Source organism: Furipterus horrens, unplaced genomic scaffold (genome assembly GCF_987537825.1).
Source record: "Furipterus horrens unplaced genomic scaffold, mFurHor1.1.pri manual_scaffold_17, whole genome shotgun sequence".
In the NCBI taxonomy this organism is placed as follows: Eukaryota; Metazoa; Chordata; class Mammalia; order Chiroptera; family Furipteridae; genus Furipterus; species Furipterus horrens.
This window is the reverse complement of record NW_028327187.1, coordinates 75,355,281-75,381,756: the sequence shown is the minus strand read 5'-3', so window position 1 is coordinate 75,381,756 and position 26,476 is coordinate 75,355,281. Positions and strand designations below refer to the sequence as shown.

General features: G+C 45.6%; 1 protein-coding gene across 1 annotated transcript; it reads right to left on the bottom strand.

Moving 5' to 3' along the window:
- Positions 1-9,266: 9,266 nt before the first annotated feature.
- LOC149991278 (EKC/KEOPS complex subunit LAGE3-like) lies at positions 9,267-10,332 on the bottom strand. Its single transcript, XM_090265373.1, has 3 exons — positions 10,283-10,332; positions 9,734-9,862; positions 9,267-9,533 (listed from the first exon to the last, which is right to left on the bottom strand). Exons 1-3 carry the CDS (start codon positions 10,288-10,290, stop codon positions 9,371-9,373), a joined length of 300 nt encoding a protein of 99 aa, XP_090121499.1. The 5' UTR covers positions 10,291-10,332; the 3' UTR covers positions 9,267-9,370.
- Between the last annotated feature and the right edge of the window lie 16,144 nt (positions 10,333-26,476).

Sequence of the window (26,476 nt, the reverse complement as noted above, 5' to 3'; positions counted from 1 at the left end):
CCACCAACTTACACCACATACCAGGATAAACAAAAAGTGGATCAAAGATTTAAATGTAAGCTGTGACACCATAAAAGTCCTAGAGGAAAATGTAGGCAGTAAAATTTCAAATATCTCACATAGCAATATCTTCACCAATATATCTCTTAGGGCAAGGGAAATAAAGGAAAGGATAAAGAAATGGGACTACATCAAACTAAAGAGTTTCTGCTCAGCAAAAAAACACATCAGCAAGATGAAAAAGGAACCAACTGTATGGGAAAAGATATTTGCCAATGACACCTCAGACAAGGTATTGATCTCCAAAATATACAGAGAACTTATACAACTCAACACAAAGAAGCCAGGTAATCTAATTGAAAAATGAGCAAGGGACCTGAACAAACACTTCTCCAAGGAGGACATACAGAAGGTTCATAAGCACATGAAAGAATGCTCAACATCACTAGTCACAGAGAGATGCAAATAAAACCATCATGAGATATCACCTCATACCGGTCAGAATGGCCATCATGAACAAATCAACAAACAAAAAGTGCTGACAAGGATGTGGAGAAAAGGGGACCCTACTGTACTTTTGGTGGGAATGCAGACTGCTGCAGTCACTATGGAAAACAGTATGGAATTTCCTCAAAAAACCTAAAAATGGAACTGCCTTTTGATCCACTGATCTCATAGCTAGAATTATACCTGAAGAACCCTGAAATACCAATTCAGAAGAACCTACACAACCCTATGTTCATAGCAGCACTATTTACAATAGCCAAGTGCTAAAAACAGCTCAAGTGTCCATCAGTAGATGAGTGAATAAAACAACTATGGGGCATTTACACAATGGAATACTACTCAGCCATTAAAAAGAAGAAAAATTTACCCTTTGCAACAGTATGGATAGACCTGGAGAACATTATGCTAAGAGAAAGAAGCCAGTTAGAGAAAGAGAAATACCATATGATTTCACTCATGTGTGGATTCTAATGAACAAACTGAACTAAGAAGGAAAATGGGGACAGACTCATAGATGGAGACGAGGATGACAGTTAGTGGGGGGTGGAGGAATTGAGCAAAGAGGAAAGAGGGCTAATGGACATGGACAACAGTGTAGTGATTGCTGGGGGGGAGGGGTATGTGTAAGGGAACTAAATGATAATGGAAGAAATACAGTAAAGATTAAATTTTTAAAATTTTTAAAGGAAAAAAAACTTTAAATACATCACATATAAGGAATATTTTATCTCCATTAAGTTTTTAACTATGCCAATCATGACTATCAGTTATTTATTCTGAATATATACATTTTGGTGATAAAATGTCTTTTATTTAGAAATAAATTATTATAATAATAGAGAACAGGTGTTTATCTTAATGTTGTTATTATTCTTACTTTTCAAAGTAAAAAGATGGCAAGGCTAAAAAATTGTCACCATTTGCAACAACATGGATAGCCCTAGGGAGTAGTATGCCAAGTGGAATAAGACAGAAAGAGAAAGACAAATATCATATAATTTTACTTATATGTGGAATGTAAAGAACAAAATAACTGAGCAAAAAAAACAGAAACAGACTCAGAGATACAGAGAACAGACTGATGACTGCCAGTGGGGAGGGAAGTGGGGGACTGGGTGAAAAAAGGTAGAGGAATTAAGAAATTCAAATTCATAGTCACAAAACAGTCACAGGGATGTAAAGTACAGCATAGGGAATATAGTAAATAATACTGTATTAACTATGTATGGTGCCCAGTGTGTACTAAACTTCACCAGGAGATCATGTTGCAGATTATATAAATGGCTAACCACTACACTGTACATCTGAAACTAATATAAGATAATATTCAAAGTTAATATCACCATTAGATAAATCAGACTTTGCGGAAAACTGTTTTACCAAAGATAAAGGGATACATTTCATAATAGTAAAAGTAGCAATTGATCCATCGAGAAGATAAAACAATCATAAATATGTCTATGTCTAGTAACATACCCTCAAAATACATGAAGCAAGAATTGATAGGATTCATAGTTGAAAGGGACTGGTCAAAAATCACAGTAGGAGTTTTTTAACGTCCTCTCTCAGGAAGTGAGAGGAGGAGACAAAACAATCTGTTAAGACAGAGAACAGGGATTGGCAAATGACAGCCCCTGGGCAAATGCAGCTCACCGCCTTCCTTTCCAATAGCTGACAAACTAAGAATGTTTTTTCACTTTTAATGGGTAGTGAAGGAAAAGGTGGGGGAGGAGGGAGGGATGGGAGAGGGGGAAGAGAAGGTGAGAGAGGAAGAAAATGGACAGTGTGGTCAGATACATAAAGGAAACCCCAAAGAACACAGTGAACAATAGTGTAGTGTTGGCTTTTGCTAATGTTCACATCACAAGAAGGTCATGAACCAGACCCACCTTACAGTCTGATAAAAGGGCAGAAGTGAACAGTCAGTTGGACATCTAGGTGGCTCTGACTCCCACCTCCACAAACAATGCCATGATGAATAGCCTCATACATACCTCTTTGGGGGATTTCACTTCTGTGGCTAGACCGTTCAAATCTTTTGCCCATTTAAAACATTTGCAATTGCTGTTATCTTCTTGAAGACCAGTAGGGTGTTTTAAAAATATGTGATGAATATTAATCCCTTATAGGTATTAAAGAACATTTAAGAAGCCTTTCCCCACTCGTAGGCCATAAGGATGCTTTCTTAAATTTTATGTATTAACTTTATTTATTCAATAATTCAGGGAATGTTTATTGCCATACACTGTTCCAGCCCTCTGTGGAGGTTCTATACTAATGGGGAGAGACAATCAAGAAACAAAACAAATAACTACATTATGTAGTGTATGGGAAGGTGGGGAGTTTTATGGCATGAAATAAAGCAGGTGAAAGGGTAAGGAATGTTGGGACGAGTGGTTTTCAATTTTAAATGGGGTAGTTGGGGTATGCCTCATTGTGAGGGTGAGATTGGAGGGAAGATCTGAAGGTGGTGCAGGAGAGGGAGCAGACCAGTGAGGCTGGAGCAGAGTGAGTGAAGAGGAGAGTAGCAGGAGAGGGGTCAGAAAGTTGACAGGGACCAGATGGTGTAAGGCCTCAGAGATCATACCAAGGGCTTGTGCTCTGAGTTAAATCGGAAATAATGGAGGGTCGTTATGGGTTGGGTTGTGTCTTCCAGAAAGGGTAAATTGAAGTCCTAACCCCTAGTGCCTGTTGATGTGATCTTATTTGGAAATAGGGTCTTTGCAGGTGTAATTAGTTAAGATGAGATCATACTGGGTTAGGGTGCCTTAAGCCGATGACTAATGTCTTCCTAAGAAAGTCATGTGAACACACATAGACATAGAGAGGAGAAGGCCATGTGAAGGCAGAACAAGAGTTGGAGTGATGAGTCTACAAGCCAAGGAATGCCAAGCATTGCAGGAACCCACCAGAAATTAGGAGAGAGGCATGGAGTTGACTCTCCCTCAGAGCCTCCAAAAGGAATCAATCCCGCCAGCACCTTAATTTCAGATTCCTGGCCTCCTGAACTGTGAGAGAATGAATTTCCATTATTTTAAGGCACCAAGTTTGGGGTACAGTCACGTTCCACTTAATGATGAGAACACATTCTGAGAAATGTGTCGTTAGGTGATTTGGTCATTGTGCGAACATCATAGAGTGCTCTTACACAAACCTACATGGTATAGCCTGTTGCTCCTGGGATACAAACCTGTGCAGCATGTCACTGTACTGGATTCTGCAGGCAACTGTAATGCAATGGTTAGTATTTGTGTATCCAAACATAGAAAAGGAGCAGTAAAAATACAGTATGAAAGATAAAAAGAGGTACACCACCTATATAGGGCACTTACCATGAATAGAGCTTGCAGGACTGGAAGTTGCTCTTTGAGTGAGTGGTGAGTGAATGTGAAGGCCAAGGACATTGCTGTATACTACCGTACACTTTATAAACACCATACACTTAGGCTACACTCAAGTTATGAGACAACATGGATTAAATCAAGTACAAGAGGAAATGAGGTGATCAAGAGACAGAAAACACGAGATGTATCAGGCTGCTGCCGGCATAACAGGGCATGCAGTTTTACAGCAATTCTTTAATAAGTAGGAAGAGTACACTCTAAAGGAATGATGAAAACTGTAGTAAATACATAAACCAATAACATAGTTGCTTATGATCATTATCAAATATTATGTACTGTGCATAATGACATGTACTATACCTTTATGCAACTGGCAGCAGAGTAAGTTTATTTACATCAGCATCACCACAAACGCAGGAGTAATTTGTTGGGCTATGATGTCAGGACGGCTATGACGTTGCTTGGGGATAGTAATTTTTCAGCTCCATTATAATCTTATGGGACCACCATCATACATATGGTCTGCCATTGACGGAAATGTCCTTACGCAGTTCATAATGACACTTTAATAGCAGCCCTAGAATCTCATACAGCTATGAACAGAATAGTGATATAGTCAGACTCCATGCTTATCGATATTGAAGATATTTGCCTACCAAAGGGTCACAAAGACTTTTCTCCCATGAGTCCTTAAATTTTTATAGTTTAAGCATTTACATGTAGAGCTATGTCCACTTTAACTTAATCTTTGTGCATGACAGGTCAGCAGCCAAGGAGGTTGAGCTTTGTTTTTCCCATATGGATATTCCAGAACCATCTGTTCAAAAGTTTATCCTTCCCCCAATGAATTACCTTCGACAGCTTTGTCAAAAGTCAATTGACCATATACGTGCGGGTCTGCTTCTGGGCTTCCAATTCTGTCCCATGGATCTATGTGTCTACCCTAGCACCAGCTCCACTCCATCTCGATTACTGTACCTTTAGAGACAGTCTTGAAATTAGGCTGTGTTAGTCATTCAGCTTGCATTTCTAGGATAAACCACACTTGATCATGGTGCATTAGTCTTTTAATATATTGTTGAATTTGACATGCAATATTTTTGTTAATTTTCTTGCATCAATGCTCAGAGAAGATATTGGTCTGTAGCTGTCTTCTTGCTGACGTTTTTGTCTGTTTTTTGTTTCATGGTAATATTGTTCCCATTCTTTTATTTTCTGTGGGGCGGGGGGGACATGTGAGACTAGCACAATTTCTTCCTCAAATATTTGGCAGAAATAATAGATATAGTACCTGGCCTGGAGTTTTATTTATGGGCAGGTTTTAAACTATGAATCCATTTTCCTTATTTGATGCAGAGTTGCTCAGATATTCTTTTTGTTTCTTGTCCTAGTTTTAGTAGTTTGTGTCTTTCAAAGAATTTGTCTGCTTCACCTAAGTTGCACCAGAAGCTGGAGCAGATCATCAGCCTCATGTCCAGCAACAGCTAAGGGTAGCAGAACCGGCGAGGAGGGGGCTTCTCAGTCCTGGGCCATTCTTTCCTTGGTGCGGAGGTTGCCTCACACCTGGTCCTCTGTCATCAGTGCCTTGCTTTTGGACCTGCAGATGGGGAGGGGACGACAGGACCACGCCACGCACCCCAGCAAAAGCAATACCCCCAGCCTCCTGCCCTTGCGCCCAGGTGGCGGGACGCCCCATGCCTTCCTTGTTATGTATAACCCCAACCACCTATTTATTTCATTTATCTGCACCTCACCATCTCTATCTGTAAATACCCCCAACCCGGGATGTTGCCAACCTATCACTGGCCTTCTGCTGTGGCATCCTTCGGGCTATGCTCTGCGCAGCCGGTGAGAAAACCTGCTAAGGCAAAAGGCAGATCATGTCATCACTGTGTTCAACCCCCTCACCCCCAGTGGTTTAAATGCACCCAAACTCTTTAAAATCTGGCAACTCCTTCCTGTCCCTGTTCGATATCCATCCAACCTCTTCTCCCCTGCCCCATCCATTAATGCAGGGCAAAAGAGGAGAGAAGAGACAGGCCGGGGAGGTTCTGGGCCAAGAGAATGGCTTTTGATGAGACTCAGGTAAGGGAGATTAAAGAGCAAATGTGTGTTGTGCTGCTCTGTGCCAGGCAGTGTTCTCAGAGCTGGGAAGCCTGCATGGCGTGATAAGTAATGCAGAGGCTGGAAGAGGTAGGATGCAATTTCAAGAAGGTGATCAGAAAAGCCTCTCTGCAGAGGCGACATCTGAGATGTACCAGAAATAGATCAGGGAATAAGACAGGTGGGTCCCTGTGGGGAAGAGAATTCGAGACAGGAAAGAGCCAGTGCAAAGGCCCTGAGGCAGCAGTGGACCTAGTGTGTCTCAGATGGGGGAGGAGGCCAATGTGGCTGGATCAGAGTGAGCAAGGTGGAGAGGGGAAGGGAGGTGGACAGCGGGGCCATGGGCTGGATCACATAGGGCTTCGAAGGCCACTGTAAAGGCTTTGGCTGTGTCTGGGTGAGAGCGGATCCCAGAGCAAATTTGGGATAGAGGAGTGCTGTGCTCTGACCTAAGTGTTGAAGCCACCAGCAGCTTCAACAGTCCATCCGCGGGGCCAAGGCAGTAAACTGATTCTGGAGCTGGGCTCCTAGAATGCAGGCTGCGCCTGAAGCTCTACAAGAACAAGGGGAGCTGCCTCACACACACCCAGGGGAAATAACACCAGACAAACTTGGCCCAGGGAGCAGCCACTGAAGTTAAGGAGCACCCTTCTCAGCTGGCGCCAGAGAAGGTCAAGGTGGAGGTGAAGAAACTTGTGAAGATTGGCCACCCGGGCTACAAAGTGACTGAACAGCGGAACACAGAGATGGGTCAGCAGAGTCTACTCTTCCAGATCTACTACCCTAAGATCACAGAGGGCATCGTGCTGTTACAGTAGAATGAGTAGCAAAAGGGGAATAAAGGCAGGACCCTCGCCATTGCATTCTAACATAGAACTTGATAGAGGAGGCTAGAAGCCACCCACTAACTCAGGAGTCCTGGACCTGGTCTGATAATATTGCCAGGTATTTCAACATCACAAGAAAACACCATGCTAACACGAGAGGAGGGCAGTCCTTGAAATTCTGTGTATCCTTTCCACCATCTGGTCAGGAAGGCCTTTGAAACTGTGCTTTCCTTCCAAGGCCAGAAAGATGTGAGAGGGTCCACACGGCCCAAACAGGAAGCTCATAAAACAGCTTTGGTTAATTGCCTACCTCTGGTCACTATCTGTTTTACAAGGGAGTCTCTAATGCTTACAGAAACAGCCCATAAATAACTTTGGATAACTGCCCCAACTTTAATTAACTGCCTTCCTTCACTTATGTGTTTTACAGCAAGACTGTCAAATGGAGTCTGTAGCAAGATAAGGATTCAGGCTAACAGACCCCCACACATACCTACGTTTGGGTAGTCATGTTCAGGTGAGAAAAGCTGGCACCACCTTTATCTGTCAATCAACACATAACTTCTTCACCTCCAACCCGCCAACTATGTAAGTCCTCAGAACAAAGGAGTCACTCCCTTGACTCTCTGGCCACCAGTCCTCTGGCGACCCTAGGGCAAGCTTGACAACCCAGCCTCTGGCCACCCTTGCTTTTGCTCTCCCATTCACTAATAAACTTAGCTTTCACGCTAATAGATTTTCTGATTTGTAATTCTTTACATGCATCAGCAAGAAGAATCATGTATCTCCCAATGACAATGCTACACTACCACTGCCTGTCTGCCTACAAGCACAGGAATGATCTCCCAGACTGGTGCTGGCAGTACCTGCTAATTGTTGCCACATCGTATGAGGCCATCATGTTCAAGGTGCCAAGTAGGGAGATTGCCCCAGGAAACCAAGCAGTTCTTCCTTCAATTCCGCTTTAACATGGAGGAGCCACCTCCCTGCTGAGCCTTTCTGCAAGGTCTCTTGGGGTGAAGCTGATCCACCCACACTGATGAATGGTTTGCCCCCGAGGCAGCTCCAATGCCGCACATGCTGCCCAGTCAGCCTACACCCTCAGGACCCCTGAGCCCTCCCTAGCTGCCCAGCTCCAACTCTCAGGGTCCACCTGCAGGCACCAGTGGACACCCACCAACATGTGGAGTCCACCCTCCAGCTCACAGGGTCCATCCCCCAGACCAGTAGTTCACCAACCAACATCTGGGATCTATCTCCCTGCTCCTGGAGTCCACCCCCAGGTCCCAGAGGTCCACCCCTACCCCTGGGAATCCAACCACAGCCTCCTGGGGTCCACCCCTATTCCTGGGTTTCATCCTCCAGCTCCTAGAGGTCACCACTCCAATCCCAGGATGCACACTGCCATGCCCTCTGAGGACCCCTCCACCCCCATATAAGTTTGGTGATTTTCACAGGTCTGTGCTCTGTCTCCTCCAGACCTCATTAAACAGCCTCCTCAGGAAAAAAAGTTTTAAAAAGAGGTAATATTTATATATTCAGTGAAATATTTTCAGAAGAAATTAATGCTAAATTTGCAAAAAACATACTTATAACAAATAAACTTATGCATTTATATTATCATTATTCAGGTAATGTATAACTCCAAGTATACAACAACAAATGTATTCCAAAATGTTGACAGCACTTTGTCGCGGACCTCTGACCAGCAGAGTCCACGGCGTTGTGGACGAGGGAATAAATGCACAGCACGACTGCAAGAATCCTGTGGAGAAGAGGGGACAGAACTGGCCACTTTCTAGAGGAGACAGCGCATTTTCCCCCCTGCATTAACAGGCTTTATTGATTTCTTAAGTGGATTATATCCAAGAAAATTGTGAATCATTGTGATAATCATTGCCTTATATGATTATTACTTTTACATATTAGAGAAAAGAATGTTACACATGCATGGATGATAAGGATAACTTGTCTAGCCACATACTGTTCTTAGACATTGGCCAAGAATAGTCTCTAAGAGACTGGTTCAAGGTTACATGCTGAACATCTGTTGTTCTCAGCCCAGGATGAGGGAGTCCATTAGCAGATAGAAAGCTTTTTAACTATTATATAAACACAGGCCTGGTCCCCCATGGGAAAACCGGTGTGTGGAGTGGGTCCTGCATGCTGCCACACTCCCAGTGGCTTTCCACTCTGGGGTTGAGCTACATTTGCCACCCCCAAGCACCCCGGCTTCACATAGCACTTAATGCTAAATGTCAGGACACAAGTGGTTTTCTTTTTCTTCATTTCCTACTTGCCTTCAATTGCTGTGTGCTACTAACTGAATCCCAGAACCTCCCCACCCCTCCAACATGAAGGCAATGGCAAGAAAATGTGCAGGCACAATATAGCTGGAAAGAAACTCAGACACAGAACACTAGCTCAGTTTCGTTTTCTGCAGTAACAAAGGTTTAATCATCCCATTCCTCAAGCAATAGGAAAACAAAACAAGTGGGCTTAGACAGCCAAACGCCAATATGGGCAAACAACAAGGAGGCCCCAGTAAGAGAGTGGCACTACTCCCGGAATGAATTTCCTGTGCAGCGCCTAGTAGGGGTCACATGGTTCGGCCCCAGACCTCCTTTCTGGGCCGAGACTTGGAGGAAAAAGGGGCCAAATGCGCTGAATGTTCCCTGTCACCACGGAAAGCTTTTCGAGGAAGGCGTTGACGGAAACTCGGAGGAGACCAGGGTCTTCGCCAGTCCATCTGCTAAAAGTGAGGGGTAAAAATAAAGTTAAAAGGTGATGGCTCTCTCTTACACCCAGCACACCACAGCTCCTCCTGAGACCTAACACTTGAGTGCATCATTGCATCCATTACAGAGCCCTTCTCAGGCAAGGAGGGCTAAGATGGGCTCTTAGGCCTTAAGCTCTTCCCCCACCCCTATCTTGGCTTCCCCTGGAACTGACACAGCCAGGATGCTGCCCTTCACTTTGAACTCCTTTTGAACCACCTGCAGGTGGGGCTGGTCGTCTTGGTCCATGGAGCTGAGGGCTATCTCTGCCCCCAGGGGGCACCGGAAAGGCACAGTGAGCTTGCTGGGGGAGCCATGGTTAAGGCACCATCTGCAGCTGAATTTGGCAGTGCCTCAGGCTTCCTCATGCCTCAGAGGCTGGCCTTCACCCCCAGGCTTCCTCTGGAGTCTTCCACCCCCAGCTTCCTTCTCTCCCCCCGCACATGCTGTCCTGCCAGTTCAAGCCACCTTGGCCTGCCTCCCTCCTCACTGAGTTCATTCAGTCTCACCTCCCCCACTCCCTCAGGCCTGCTTCCCCACCCTCCAGCCTCCTCAGGTGTTGACTCCCCTCCCACCAAGCTACTCCAGGTTCCCCCCCCTGCTCCCATTTTTGTCTCCCCCCTGGCTGCCCTGTGCCCTGTCCCCAAAAGCCAGGCGTGGCCTGCAGGATGTTCCTGAACCATCCCTTGGCCACCAGGCCTCAGAGGCTCGTTGGAAAGGATACAGGACCATCTTTCGGTTTCCTGGTCCTGAAGCGTGTGCTGCCCGTGCAACAGTGGGAGCACCTGCGGCTGCTGATCCCATCGCTTCCTCGTCTCCAGGGTATCCCTGGCAATGGGGGCCATCACGACAAGCCTGGCCATTATCAGTGCCAGGGTCACCCTGGTCAGGAGGGCTGCAAAGGCCACTCTGGGTGTTGGGACCACCAGAGCTACTAGGGCCGCCAGGACCAGCCTGACCTTCCCGAACGCTGGGGAGGCCATGGCTGTTGGGGCCTCCGGTACCACGCTGGTCTTCAGGGCCGCTGAGGCTACCGCCTGCACCAGCCGTACCACTTGCATCTTCATCTGCGGCCTGCATGGCTGCTGCAACTTCCCTTTTCTCCTCAGAGCCCACCTAAAATCTGATGGCCGACCCTCTCAGCCCATGAATGACAGACTGAGGCCTTCTCCTTTTTTGTCTCATCCAGGTAATTAACATACCCTTTTTTCTGACCAGATTTGCATCCTGGCTACCTCTATATTCTAAAAGCAACAACCTTTCATTATAAAAAAACCTCAACACAGTAAGGATAGAGGGGACATACCTCAATATAATGAAGGCCAGCCGCATACGGCAAACTCCACAGCTAAGATCATACTCAGCAGTGAAAGGTTAAAAGTTTTCCTCTAAAATCAGGAACAAAACAAGGCTGGTGAGAATGCATACTCTGTAAGACTTCAATCTCTATAATATTAAATTTATTGAGAATTGATTTTGACCCAGCAATGCTTTATCCTGGTGAACATATCCTTTGTACTTGAAAAGAGTGTATGGTCTACAATCTAAAATTTAGATTTCACATTTAGTGTTCTAAACATAGCAATTCACTTGTGGTAGTTAACAGTATTGTTCAGACCTCTTGTGCCAGGGGCCAACAAACTTTTAATGTAAAAGACCGGATAGTAAAAATTGTAGCTCTTTAAGTCACAAGCATCACTGCAGCTGCTGCTGCTGCTGCTCTTTCTTCTCCTTCCTCCCCCACTCCCTTCACCACCACCACCACCACCACCCCACCCCCGTTTTCTTCTTCCACCTTCTTTGCTTCCCCTTCCTTCATCCTTCCCCTCCTCCTCAACCTTGTTCACTACCCATTAAAAGTGAAAAAACATTCTTAGTTTGTGGGCTATTGAAAAAAAGACAGTGAGCTGCATTTGGCCAGGGGCTGTGGTCTGCCAACCCCTGTTCTCCGTCTTAACAGATTGTGTTGTCTCCTCCTCCCACTTCCTGAGAGAGGATGTTAAAAATCTCCTACTGTGATTTTTGACCAGTCCCTTTCAACTATGAATCCTATCAATTCTTGCTTCATGTATTTTGAGGGTATGTTATTAGACATAGACGTATTTATGATTGTTTTATCTTCCCGATGGATCAACTACTACGTTTACTATTATGAAATGTATACCTTTGTCTTTGGTAATACAGTTTTGTTTGAAGACTGATTTAGCTAATATTGATATAACTACATCAGCCTTCTTTGCCTACATCAGCCTTCTTTGCCTACTGTTTCCTTCTTATGCCATTTTCCATCCTCTTATGTCATCCAACCTGTTCATGTGTTTATATTTTAACTGTGGCTCATATATACAGCCAGTAGTGTGATATTTTAAAAAATCCTTCAAATAATGTCTGCTTTTAAATAGAATTATTTGGCAAACTTACATTGAATATAATATTGATATGGTTGGATTTAAAACTACCATTTTATTATTCATTTTTTTTCATCCTTTCCCTGTTTTTGTTCTTGAGCAACGTAGTTGAGGCAAAATGTACATATGTAGGACTTCTGGCCAAGATGGAGGCATAGACCTACACGCTCTGTCTCCCTCCACAACTAAGAAGGACTACAACTACCACAATACCAAAAATAATAAGAAGTTCCAGAAAATAAAGCTACATGGAAGTCCAACGTATGAAGTCATAAACAAGTGGTGCTTGTCCAGACGGGTAGAAAGGGCGAAACTGCAGCTGAAAGATCGAACTGTGCTGGAGGCGGCAGCCACAGTAGTGAACAGCGCGACCCAGTAAACAGACACCTGTATTTGGGGGGAGGAGAGAAGCACCTGGGACCCAGCCCTGGCTGCAGACCAGATCCGTTGGCTCATGATTCCAATGCCGGGGTAGGCAGACCCCACTATCTCAGACTGTGAAGCCTGAAGTGGGTGGGGTCGGAGGAGGCTCCCAGTTCCTCAGCGGAGAGTAACAGTGGGAATCCATCTTGGACCTGCGCCCCCATGCAAAGCGCCACAGGGTGGTGAGAAAGGTTGCCAGGTTGTGACAAGCACACGGGGCTCTGCCCAATATTGCGTAGGAGGTGTGACAGCACCCCGCCCAAGAAGGAAAGATAAACAAAACGGTCAGAATGACAGAATTAATGATTGAAATACCAATCACACAGCTAACGAAAAAACAAATAAAGGCCTTGACTGATGAACAAATAGAGAATCTTTCTGAGGCTCAGTTCAGAGCTATAGTCATAAGGCAGCTTACAGACTTAACAGCGGGGCTGAATCAAGACAGGGAAGGAATGAAAGCTAATCCTGCTGAAATGAACAAAAATACATACAAGACAAGTGGTGAGGAAGGGAAAGCCAGGGATCAAATCAACAAATCGGAACACAGGGAAGGAACAGTCAACCAGTACAGAAAGAGGAAATAAAAAGTGAGGAATATGAGGAGAGGATCAGAAACCTCTGGGACAGCTATAAGCGAATGAACATTCGAATTATAGGATTGCCAGAGAGTGAAAAAGAAAAACTAGAAATTGAAAAATTATGTGAAAAACTAATGAAGCAGAACTTCCCTAGCTTGGGGAAGGAAATGAACTTACAGGTCCAGGAAGCACAGAGAGTTCCAGATAGGCTGGACCCAGGGAGGACCACACCAAGACACATTATCATCAAAATGTCAAAAATTAAAGATAAAGAGAGAATCTTAAAAGCAGCAAGAGAGAAGAAAAGAATTATGTACAAAGGGGTCCCAATTAGACTATCAGCGGATTTCTCAAAGGAGACTTTACAGGCAAGAAGGGACTGGCAAGCAATATTCAAAGTAATGAAAAGCAAAAACCTACAACCACGATTACTCTATTCAGCAAAGCTGTCATTCAGAATAAAAGGATAGAGAAAGTGTTTTCAGGACAAAGTAAAACTGAAGGAGTTTGTTAGATCCAAACCACTGTTATATGAGATGTTAAAGGGACTTGTTTAGAAGAAGGAGGATGAAACTATGAACATTAAAATGAAAACTGTATCACAACAACCAACAGTAGAAGCTAGGGAATCGAAACAAAGGCAAACTAAGTAGGCAACGAGAGTGGAAAAAGAATTATAGGTACGGGGAACATATTGGGGGGAGGTCAGCGGGGAGCGGGAAGGAGGGAAAGGGCAGGAGATGATGCAGGAATTAAGAAGCATAGTAGGAGGGAGTGGAGTAGACGGGAAGATGTTGAGAAGAACTATATGCACAACCAATGGGCATGGACTAAGGGGAGGGACAACTGGAGGGAGGGGAGGTCACAGGGTGGAGGGGAGCAGGGGGGAAAGAAATTGAGACAACTGTAACAGCATAATCAATAGAATAAAAGAAGAAAAGGAAAAAATGAACATATGGAAAAGTACACGCATTTTAAGTATACAGTATCGTGAGTTATGACAAAGGCGTATTCAACAACAGTTAAGATAGAGAACATTTCCATCACTCTCACAATTCCCCTTGTGCCTTTTGACAGTCAATCCCCTCCTCTACATTCTGCCCCCAGACAACAAATATAGATTAAATTCACCTTCTCTAGATTTCATTTGAATAGAATTATACAGTATGTGCTCTTGAATCCACTTGGTTTACTTAGCTTAATTATTTTGAGATTCATTCGAGTTGAGTGTTTCAGTAGTTCATTCCTCTTTATTGCTGAGTGATATTCCACTGCACAGATGTACCATGATTTGTTTAACTATTCCTGGGTTGTTTCTGACTTGGGGTTGTTATTAATAAAATTGACAAGAAAATTTATGTACAAGCCTTTGTGTGGACATATGGTGTTAAATTTTTTCACTACTAACCCAAGGATGTTTAGTGATTTTGAGAGACAGAGGAATGGGAGAGAGAGAGAGACAGGCAAACAGACAGACAGACAGACATGACGTGAGAGAGAAACACTGATCGGTTGCCTTCCCCACGTGTTCTGACTGGGCATGGAACCCACAACCTAGGCATATGTCATGACTGGGGATTGAACCTACCACCCTGTGTTGCATGAGACAATGCACCTTTGAACTGAGCCACTGGGCCACAGATGTTATATATGCTTATGATAAAATCACTCATGCTTTATACAAAGGTTTTTTTTTTTTTAAGATATTATTTATTTTTTAGAGAAAAGGGAAGAGAGGGAGAGAAACCTTGATGTGCGAGAGAAGCATCGATCAGTTGCCTCTCACATACTCCCAACTGGGGACCTGGCCAGATATGTGTCCTGACTGGGAATTAAACTGGCAACCCTTCAGCAACTGTTTGATTTACAGGCTGGTGCTCAACCCACTCAGCCACACTAGTCAGGGCCAAAAGTGTGTTTTTAGAAAGTAAAATTTTATCCTAATCAGAATCTCCACACTAACAACTATGAATAGTTTTATACATTTCTCCTCAATTTCTTCCTTAGAGTATATTAACCTGCACTTCTAATATAATATTTTTTTACCTAACTAGAGTTATACCACATCCAAATTCACTGTATAGAATTCTTATTCCATGAATTCCATTTTGCTGTCATTTGTACAGTTTTCTTTTGGGTTGTTTGTCTTTCCATGTATTGATTTCTAAAAAGTATTTTCATTTGAAAGATAGTAGCTTTTGTTTAATATTTGGGTTACTAATTTTCTTCTCATTTGATTTTTGGTGTTTTTTTTCCAAAACAGAATTTAACCCTTTTGTGTAAATAAACATTGATTTTGTGTTTTTGTTTTCTAGATTTTGTATCCTGCTTTATTTACTATTTGACTTATGAGTTATTTTCCCAATTGATTCCCAATTTGATGCCTTTATGGTGTTCTCTGTCATAAATACACTTAACATTTCTTTGTATGCAGACATTGATTCCTTTTTATTCATGCATGTCTACTGGCTGGTTTGGCTCAGTGGATTGAGCGTCGGCCTGCGAGCTAAGTGTTGCTGGTTCGATCTTCCAGTCAGGGCACATCAGAGAAGGAAAACTCTGACTCCAAAAAACCTCCGCTGCCTTGCGGCATACCTCTTCAGGGGAAAGGCTAAGGGAGTAAACCCCGACAGAAAATCCGGAGCCGGAGTCCCTAAGGCGGTTTGACGTTGTAGTCATCACCGGCAACTCCTGCGGCGCACCTGAAGCCAAGCTGTATTGACTCCGTCTTTCCCTTGGACCCTTCAGCTGCGAAGAGAGGGGGGGTCTGCTGCATGGGCAACAGCAGACCCTCCATATTACCCTGCCCAGGCTTTGTAGCTTCAGCTTCACTGGAGAGGACACTCCAGCGTCATCGCAAGATGTCGATTCAACACGGGAGGAGACAGATACTGTGTCACTCCCGAGTTGGACTGCACAACCATTCTCGGCGGTGCAGACTCTTAAGAAGCTACACCATCGTCTCTCGAGACGGACGGCTGCCGACGACGACTGGGTTTTGTGTCATGTATCAATTATTTCCTCTGTGTTTCTCCTGTTATTTTTATGATTTTGTATTTTCTACTTCACTGCATGCTAACCATCATCTTTGTCTTCAGTGAGTCATAATGTTTTTTCTGGTGGAGGCTCTTGTTTTGATATTGTCAAAATGCTATTATCTGTAGAGTTCAATAAAATCTAATATGCCTCTACAGGGTGGGAAGTCAGAAAATAAATGTTTTCGTACACAATACCAGGATATTCATTTCAGCATTGTTTATAATAGGAACAATTAGAGACAAACCAAAGTCTAATATATGAGACTGGCTAAAATAATCATGGTATATCCATTGTGTGGAATATTATGCAGACATTAGAAATAATTTAGAAAGCATAAGCTTCTCCATCTCCACTGTATGGTCCATTCCTTTTTAAATTTTTTTTAATTGTATTGTTGTTCAATTACTGTTGTTCCTATTTTTCCCACACTCAGGGAACAAACCAAAAATCCAAGCATATACCCTTACCAGGAATTGAATCAGGTACCTTTCACTTTGCCAGATGACACCCACCCGAATAAGCCACACTGGCCAGGGCTGTATGGTTCATTTCTGTGGTGGTGGGGGGTGGGTGAGTACTGTGTCCAACTTCAAAAAACAGAGCAGAGTCAGGGAGGAGCCTCCAGCCAGGGTCAGCCTCCAGCCCTTCCAGACTTAGACTGTGGGAAGGGGGAAGGAATGTGTACCACTCCATTCAAAGGATCTGGAACTTGTTGATGGGGCACTGCATGACCACAGAAACAGAGAGGCATAACCAAACACTCCAGGCACAGGGATACAGAACCCCCACCCCTCATCCAGATGCGGCAAGCCTAACCCTGCAACCTGAAGCCCTGTCCAGACCTGGCTGGCGGTATTCAGCCCTGGGTCTGACCCACCCACCCGTCACTCGAGTTAAAGGCAGGCATGTTTTCTAAATGAGAACCTGAGTATGAACTGTTCTCAAAATGTGGTGTGTATCGGAACCATTCAGAGCAGGTGAGAACAAGTACACTCTCGGCCCAGCAGCAGTGGAAGAGAAAATAAACGTGGTCTCTCCAAATGAACTGAAATCAGGTGTCTAGCACTTACTGGCCAGAGGTTGGTCATAGTCATACCAAGTTGATTTCTCAGGTTGTCGATTTCGCTCTGCAGCACAGGACACTAACCCAGCAGACAGGGGAGAAAGAAATTGTTAGTACATTCTGGCCTCCTTCTCTCCTTATCCCCACCTCCCTCTCTGGCACCTCCCCCACACCCCAAAGCCCAGCGGCTAGACGAGGGCATTACCTGAGGGCAGTCCTGTGCTCCAGGTGGTGGCTGCTGCTTTTCCTGTCACGGTGGATGGAGAAGTGGACCTTGGTCGCCTGAAAGAGAACACAAAACCCAGCACGCAGGCCCAGGAGAGAGGCAGGAAGGGCCTAGCAGAATCTGCAGGGAGGCAGCACCACCCTCTGTGGACAAGTCGCCTCTGCTCTGTCCAGCATTTCTGCCCTTCTCTCCAGGGCAGCCTTCTCAGGAACCTGGTCTCCATCTGGGCTTCTGGGACTACCGATGCATGGGCCCATCAGGAGAGTTTGGGGTCGCTCATGACAAAGGATGGCTAATGTCAACTGACCAAGTCAGTTTGTTTGCTGGCTTATTCAGTGCCTCTTCCATGGTGGATGCTTTCTGCTGAGTGTTTGCTCATCCATCCACAGGCCTCCACTCCAGACCTCTTCCTGGTGCCGAATCTTCCAGTGCTTTCCCATTCCCTTCAGGTTCCTAACCAAATAGCCAAGACATTGGTCACTGTCTCTGTATACATTAAATATATAATTTGTGTTAAAGTAACATATCCCTCGTCGTCGTCGGCAGCCGTCCGTCTCGAGAGACGATGGTGTAGCTTCTTAAGAGTCTATCTGCACCGCCGAGAATGGCTGTGCAGTCCAACTCGGGAGTGACACAGTATCTGTCTCCTCCCGTGTTGAATCGACATCTTGCGATGACGCTGGAGTGTCCTCTCCAGTGAAGCTGAAGCTACAGAGCCTGGGCAGGGTGATATGGAGAGTCTGCTGTTGCCCATGCAGCAGACCCCCCCTCTCTTCGCAGCTGAAGGGTCCAAGGGAAAGACGGAGTCAATACAGCTTGGCTTCAGGTGCGCCGCAGGAGTTGCCGGTGTTGACAACAACGTCGCACCGCCTTAGGGACTCCGGCTCCGGATTTTCTGTCGGGGTTTACTCCCTTAGCCTTTCCCTTGAAGAGGTATGCCGCAAGGCAGCGGAGGTTTTTTGGAGTCAGAGTTTTCCTTCTCTGATGTGCCCTGACTGGAAGATCGAACCAGCGACACTTAGCTCGCAGGCCGACGCTCAATCCACTGAGCCAAACCAGCCAGGGTTTGGTATATATATATATATAACATAATGACCACTTGCATTATATATACACATATATCTGTATTTTATTTATGTATGTATCTGTAATATATATTACACAGCTGCCATAGCATATTACCACAAAGTGCGGAAACGGAGTGGTTCAAAACAACAGAAATTCACCCTCTCCCAGTCCTGTATGTCTGAAATCAAGGTGTCTGCTGGGCCATGCTCCCCCTGGAAGCTCTCGGGGAGGACTCTTCCTTGCCTCTTCCAACGTCTGGTGGCCCCAGGCATCCCTTGGCTTGTGGCTGCATAACTTTAATCTCTGCCTCCACCTTCACATGGCTTTCCCCTCTTCTCTCTCTCTTGTAAGGACAGTTACTGGATTTGGGGCCCACCTGGGCAATCCAAGATGATCTCATCTTGACATCTACCTCAATTACATTGGCAAAGCCCCTATTTCCAAGTAAGTTCTCATTCACAAGTTCTAAGAGACATTATCTTTTGGGATACCATCATTCAACTGAGACAGATAGGTAGGCAGACAGATATTCCTATCCAGGGCCACTTCTCCTTCCCCACAAAGTGGACGAGGAAGTGCACCACTCACAGTTCTGCCCATTGGGAAGATCTTCCCTTCCCATTCTCTCTATGTCACCCTGGGTGAGGTTTCATGACTTCTACTTGCCCTCCCCCACTGTGCTATGCCAAGAACCCAATGTGTGAGTTACTCCAACTTCCAAGTGAGTCGACTCCAGTCGTACCTTTGGGAACTGAGGAAATGACCACTGGGTGAATACAGCGGGCCCACCTTGAGCCACATCTTGGCCAGGACTCTACATATTACCTGACCCCGCAAATCCCCACTCTAGTGCGGGAACCATGGTGACAGTTTGTGTCTCTGGGCCTCAATGTCAACTCAGACCCTGTGCCCAACAGTCCTCTAAATGTTTGGGTAGTGCCCCCTCTCTCCAGTGCACCTGTGTACAGTCACCTGAGTCAATGGCTGTAGATCCCTTTGGGGAAGGACTGAGAGTAGCATTGTCACGGCATTGCAAGGTCCTTGTTCCTGGAGACCTGGCCACACCTCTTCAGCCAGTGGGCTCTGATTCCAAAACTTCACTCAGTGCTGGGGACGGAGCCAGGGATAGAGTCTTGTGAGAGTGGTGGCTGCTCCTCTATTCTTGCCTGCTTTGGGTAATATGAGTCCATTGGCTGCCCATCTGTAATGACAGCCTCCTGACTTTTGGTCACTATGTGCTGCTACCTGGCCTCTACTATGCCAGGGGCCCATAACCTCAACAGATCATAACATGGGGGCCAGCCCTGTGACCACCTTTCCTATGGTGCCCTTTCACCTGCTCAGTCCCAACATCCTTCATGAGGCGGTGTCCCCTTTCCTTCCTGTGAGAACTACCTACCCAGGCAGGTGACCTGCTATTGAACCTTACCTATTATATTGTCAGCCAGGAGACCGAGTGGAGGAAGCTCCTCAGAGGCCATGTGTTACCTTGTGAAGTGGAGTCCTCTGGAGCATCTTCTGGTATGGCAGAAGTGCTACCTCTGCTGAGGAAGGGCAGGCCCCCTCTGCCAGTCCAAGGGCCCAGGAGAATGTGCACAGCCAACATCCTCAGAGGCATCCCACATGTAGCACCATCTTATATTTCAGAGTCCCAGGTTTTCCCACTAGGTCCCTGACCTGAGCATGACAGCAGAGGGCCCCCGCCTCCACTGCCCTCTTCTGCCACCCCTCTGGCTCTAAACCGCCATTAATGGCATGCTGACAGCAATCTGTGTCTTTTTATTCTACTGCTGTGATCACTATGACTTAGCGAAGTGACAAATCTCATTCTCTGGGCATGATCTCCAGTAAGAAGACATATTATCACCTAATTGCTTCCCCAAAAGGCTGTGTACCTCCCATTTCCACCCGAAATGGACAAGAATGCTTTTTCTTCTGCATTCCTGACAGCCCTGAGCAGTTGCTAATCCTTTTAATATCGACAGTGAGTCTGCACACCTGGTCTATTTCAGGTGAAAAGATATATGTCAAACTATGTTTGTTGCCACTTATCTCCTGGTGGCAGACACCTGCAAATGAGGCGAGTAACAGAGGGGAATAGTTCGGTCAACACCCACACATGTTATACAGGCATTAAGAGAATAAGCCAGAGACATGACAATCACTTTGGAAAGATGCGCATTGGTTACTTAGTGAGGACAAAACGATGCCCAAAATGTGCATGATGTGAGCCCAATTGCGTGAAACACAAATGACCAAAATTACCTATATGTTTGTATAAGTGTATACGGACAGATGTACGTATTTTGCTATATCGAAGGGCATGAACTAGATTGTTCACGTAGATTACTTGAGGGTGGGCTGATATGGCGGGTGAAAGGAAGTGGGCGTGGCGATGCTTCAGGGAGAAGCCAAAACCAAAAAGAAACTAAAAAAGTGTGCACTGTATTTGCAGGGTGTTTGATATGACCACACTGGCATGCAAAACAAAAGTAAATAAATACTTCTGTTCACAAAAAGAACGCAGATTGCTGCATTCAACCCACCTTTACCGGAAAGACAAATCAACCAGAAAATATTGGAAAGAGCATACAGGATTTAAAGATTTAATCAACAATCTGAAAGACTTGTAAAGACCCTGCCCCTACTCCAAAGAAAACATAGGGTTTTCCCCCCTAAGTACACAGGGGACAATTATAACTTGGACCACAAGAATCAACATCATACACACAATGATCTCTGAACATCATACAGTTAGATTTAACAGAACGTTAGAGTGATCATTTAAAGTCAACACACGTATGTTTGGAAAGTTCAAATGTATTCCTGTATCACTCATTGTTAAAAGGGCCAATAATGGTAGACATTGTGCATTATTCAAAACCAAATGGCAATGAAAGGACTACATAACAAACTTATAGGAAGCAGTGGTTCTCAGACAGACAGCTGTGGCCTTAAATGCATGTGTTCAAAATCATGAAAGACTGGAATAGGGGAAAAAGAAAATCACCAATTGCACACCAGAGTAACAACAGCTTCTGGCAAGATCCACCAGTGCGTGCTAAAATTAGTGAGTGAAACTTTAAGGAGTAATGGAATAGCTGCAGAGCCTTGAATGTCTCCCCTAAAATGTTTGTTAATTACTGTAGTGGTTTTAGCATATGTCCACAAGTTCTTTGATACTCCTCCCTTTGAGGGTGGGCTGAACTTAGTTACTCCCTTCTAAGGATTCGTTGAAAGGGAAAATAGTGATTTTACAGTGGTTTACCTATATGTACAGGTATGTAGACAAAACCTGTGGGAAGATAAATGCCCACATATTCTCAGTGTTTCCTGATGATGGAAATGTGTTGGCTACTCCACGCTCCTTCCCGTGTGCCTTCCCAGACCCCTTTGCAGGTCAGTTTCCTGGTGTGGTTGAGATCCTTCTAATCAGATGCACTCAGACAAGACTTTAATTTGGCACTGAGTTAACTGGGGGAGAGTGAAGGGGTGGGCCATCTGGCTGGGGAAGATCATGACGGACCAGTCGGTTGTGGTGCTGGCAGCTGCCCGGTTGCAGTGTGACCAGCATCTCAGGCTGGTAATTTGCTTCAGGAAGATCAGACTGGAGTTCATTTCTTCAGCTCTCTCAACAATCATATAAGCTCATTTAATGCTTCTGTAATAACCCTTTTTCTCCCTAAACTCACCAAAATGGATTTCTTTTTTACCCCCTCTGCAGCTTGAACCCAAGCATTACACAAGTGATGATCAGTTTTTCCTACTTGTCTTCAGTTATTTCTCTACCGTGACTGACATGTGCTGCGTTACTTGTGGTTTCTTCTCGGCAAAAGTAACAAGGTGCGCATTTGATCCCAGACCTCAAGAAGTATCATGGGCACCCCTCTTGCACTTCTGTCATCATCACCAAAAGAGTACATCCCAATAGCCGGTTTCAGAAGATTGAGAGACCTGTAGACTGGGCCATCCTAGCTGCACAATGCTTCACAGTATGTAACTTATTTAAACATAACCCTAATAATGGACATGTAGGGCTTTTATTCCAAAGCTCTAACAAGCATCCTTTCACAAACACGTTACACACATGTTTCAATATTTCTCTGACCTAGATGCAATGAGATGACACTGAGGCAGGATAGAAAGGAGTTAGGGAAAAGCCCCGACCAGTGTGATGAGGAAGTAGGAGTGGACATCACAGGGCCCATAAGCTGCTGGGTCCTCCCATCAGAGCCCCCACCTCCATGCATGATAACCGGAAAAGAGCTTACCGCAGACCCCTGTGGTGGTCACAGAAATCAACAAAAACAGGACCGCTCAAAACCAGAGCATCCCACGATGGAGGAAAAATTGACCAGAGACTTTCCCCAAAGCTCGTTATACCACCATTATAGTAAAAACTGACACCACAAGTAGAAGGGCGGCCCCCCATGTGGACAAACATCATGACATTTCTGGAACAAACCATATTAAGTACAAGACACCTCCAGCTCCCAAGCCAAAGGCCGAGTTAGAATCTGGTGCCGCAAAGTTCAGAAACAACCCACCCTTGGAACACATCAAATCCCAACAACTGGCTGACCACTGGAGCAACTGACTCACGAGTTGGCCTGTGTTTACTGGGGCGTCTACTTTTGCTTCTTTCCTAGCAGTGCGTCCTAGCCTCTCTGTCTCTACCTGGATAAAACGTGCTTCACTTCTCACATGGACTCTCACTCGGATTGGTTGTTGAAATCTTTTCCGCGTGAGTCAGGAACCTGGAGGTCCTGGGCCCTGCCGGGGCAGGGAGATCCCCCGGCATGGAACTGGTCCAGTGACAGCATGATGACATGAGGTGCCAAAGCAGGCGTCTTATTCAGCTTGGGCTGCCATAACAAAATGCCATAGACTGTGTGGCCTAAACAATGGACATCAGACAGTTATTTCTCACAGTTCTGGAGGCTGAGAAGTCCAAGATCGAGACACCAGCTGATTCCGTTCATGTGGAAGCTCTCTTTTTGGCTTCTAGATGTCTGCCTTCTCACTGTGTCTTCACATGGCACATAGCAGAGAGAGAGTGGGAGGAGGAGGGCGGGAGTGGGAGAGGGAGAGAGAGAGAAGACACTGGTGTCCCCTCCTCTTCTTGTAAGAGCAGTAATCTCATTGGACCAGGACCCCATCTCCAAATAACATCATGGTGGGGTGGAGGGGGCTTCAACATTTGAACTTGGGAGTGGAGACACACAAGTATTCAGTCCATAACACCTGGTCTTCTATATTTTCCTAGAATCAATGGCTAAAGGCCACAGCCACAAAAAGAATTGTCTTCAAAATATCTCCCATTCTAAAGAAAGGCCACCTGTTCAGGACCAACCACCTTGTCACGGAGAGTGCTGAAAGGCACCATTTCCAAGCTGGGGAAAGAAACCACCCTTCTCTTCCCCAAGGTTCTCCTAGGTCGAGAAGGGTGCAGGGGAAAGCACCTCACGTGTCCAGTGGGATTCCGTGCGGATGTTTTCAGAGCCCCCAGGCTGAAAACTCTCCCAGTGCTCTCAGAGCAGTGCGTGCAGAGGGTAAAGCCACTTCCAGCTTTGAGCCACCTCCCCGACTAACCGGTCACCCAAATGTTTGCTTTTTACAGCTACCGAAACTGCCCTCCAAAAGTTTGCACCAATTCGCATGCATTCGGTCATATTTTCCCAACTCTCACCGACACTGCATACTACAAATGTCCTTCATTTTTGCTGATATGATACATGAAACGTGAAATTTTTGATGTTGCTTAAGTGTGAATGTGTATTTTTTCTTTAATGAATGGCACGTTCGTGCCCTTTCTCCAATTTCTTAATGGAGTGTTTACCTTCTTTCTTAATGACTAGCAAGAGGTTTTATACGTAAAGACTATTGATTGTTCTTCTCTGGGTATGTTGCAAACCTTGCTCCTCATGTATAACTTGCATTTTATTTGTATTTAAGATCATGTGACGTGCCGCCGTTTTATATCTTCTGCCATCAAATGTCTGTTCTCGTGCACTTTCTTCCCTCATTCAGATGCTTTGCAAGTCCTTTCCCCTTTCGGAAGTGCCACTCACAGATGCAGAGATGCCAGGGTGGCTAAAGCCCTGGTGCTGTCATGTGACCGAGGCATCAGGACTTGTCCCCACAAGTGACTCTCCTGAGAAGGGCTTTCACATCCTTCGTTCTCAGGGTGCAGGTGAGGGGACTTAGCACTGGGGTCACCGCTGCATAAAATATAGAGACAACTTTGTATCCATCTTGAGACCACTTGGTCTCGGGTGTCACGCAAATATACGTTAGTGTCCCCAAGTAAACGGTGAACACAACCAGGTGAGAGTCACATGCAGAAAAGGCTTTAAGCCTGGTGTCGGTTGGGTGGGTTCTTAAGACAGCGCTGAGAATGCGAAGGTCGGAGATGAGGATGAAAATTAAAGGCGCCGGCATTGAAATGACAGTACATGCCATCATCGTAACCTCTAGGAAAATGGTGTTGGAACGGAACAATTTAAAGAGGGCTTGGAGTTCACTGGAGAAGTGATTGGCCAGATTCTACCCTCAGGCACTGATGGGAGATAGCAGAATGGGCATACCAGTGAGCAGGAAGATTGTCACCCATGCGAGCAAAGCCATTAAAATGCATGCCCGAGAAGGCATGGCCAGGCTGTACCCGAGTGGGTCTGAGAGAGACACAAATTGGTCATGAGCCGCAATGGCAAGAAGGAAACACTCAGTCAGTTTCAGGAAGGCTTGGATGGTGAGCTGGGCCAAACAGGAAGTGAGAAAGGTGGTGGGAAAGTTCTTCAGAGACTTTGCCATTGTCAGTGGTACAGCACTGGTGGAAGAGAGGAGATCCAGTAAAGACAAGTTGTCGAGCTGATAATTGACTCCGACCAGGAAAAGAGTTGTGCTGTTTTGTGCCGAAGGTACTATGCAGAGTAACATCAGTGCCCAGAAGAGAACAGTCTGGGATGTGGGGTGCTTGGATAGTCCCACAAGAATGAATGCATTCACTTTGGTGTGGTTTCCAATGTCCTGGCAATTCATTTTCTCTATCCTCAGCCTCAGGTGGGGAGAGAATGCAAACGAATCAGCTCTTTGCCAACAAAGAATGCACCGATTATGCCATCAACTCAGTTAAAGCGCACCCACCCTGGACACGAGCTCATCTCTGAGGTTCTCAGCCTCTGAGCCACCAGCAGCTTCAGCAGCCCACCCCATCCCTGCGACTTCTGCCGGGAAAATAAAAAGGCAGTCCTCCAGCACAAAGGATCGCGACCCCTGGACTTGTGCGAAGACAATATTTGAGGAAGAGAGAGGGCAGAGGATCTGCCAAGCCTGTGGCCAAGCCTATCACGAGATTTCCCTTCACGCCTAATGAGACCTGACCACGGGTGGAAACCGAATGCCTTGTCATTTAAGGGCAGAAGGATGACAGTGTGGTGTCACAGGAAAAGGGCCTCAGGACAATTTTGTTTTACTCACTCAAGTTCTTGTGTCCCTTCTCACCCTGAGGCTTGGGCTGAGAGACCTGCAATGGTTTTCTTTCACCGCCTCAACCAGCAAATCATTACTCATTACGGTAGAGAAGAGAGAAAGGAGCAAGTGACGGTTGGGAGGTCAGGATATCCAGGGGAGGGACTCTAAGGACTGCCCTGCTGGCTGCCTCTTTGTTCCTTCCTGATTCTTGTGTACACGTGAACAGGTGGGTGGGTCTGGCAGGCCCGGCCAGCGCCAGCGCCTTCGCTGCTCTGCGCTTTGTTGCAGGTATTCTCCTTGGTTGGCAAGGTCTGGACTGACCTCCCTTGCACTAGAATGATGAGATCTGAGACCTCGGTGTGACTACCGGCATATGTGTGACTCTCATGTCTGTGTTCTTTGACTGTGCTGCTAACTGCTGTGCAGTAAGTTATAGTCAATATATCTCCAGATGTGCACCTCCATTTGGGCATTTGCTATCCCCTGAAATACCACTCGACCAAGCTCAAACTCATTCATATGGCCTACTCCCCTCTACGTCAACGCCATGCTCGACTTTGCTCTATCAGTGTCTGGCACGTAGTAGGTGCTCACCAAATGTCAGATGCCTCCTTCAACTTAGCCTCCATATCCCACC

Excerpts from the sequence above, each read along its gene's own strand:
- LOC149991278 (XM_090265373.1), bottom strand. Across the intron at positions 9,534-9,733 it reads AAGGGCAGCATCCTGGCTGT|CAGATGGACTGGCGAAGACC; the intron begins GTCAGTTCCAGG and ends CCTCACTTTTAG.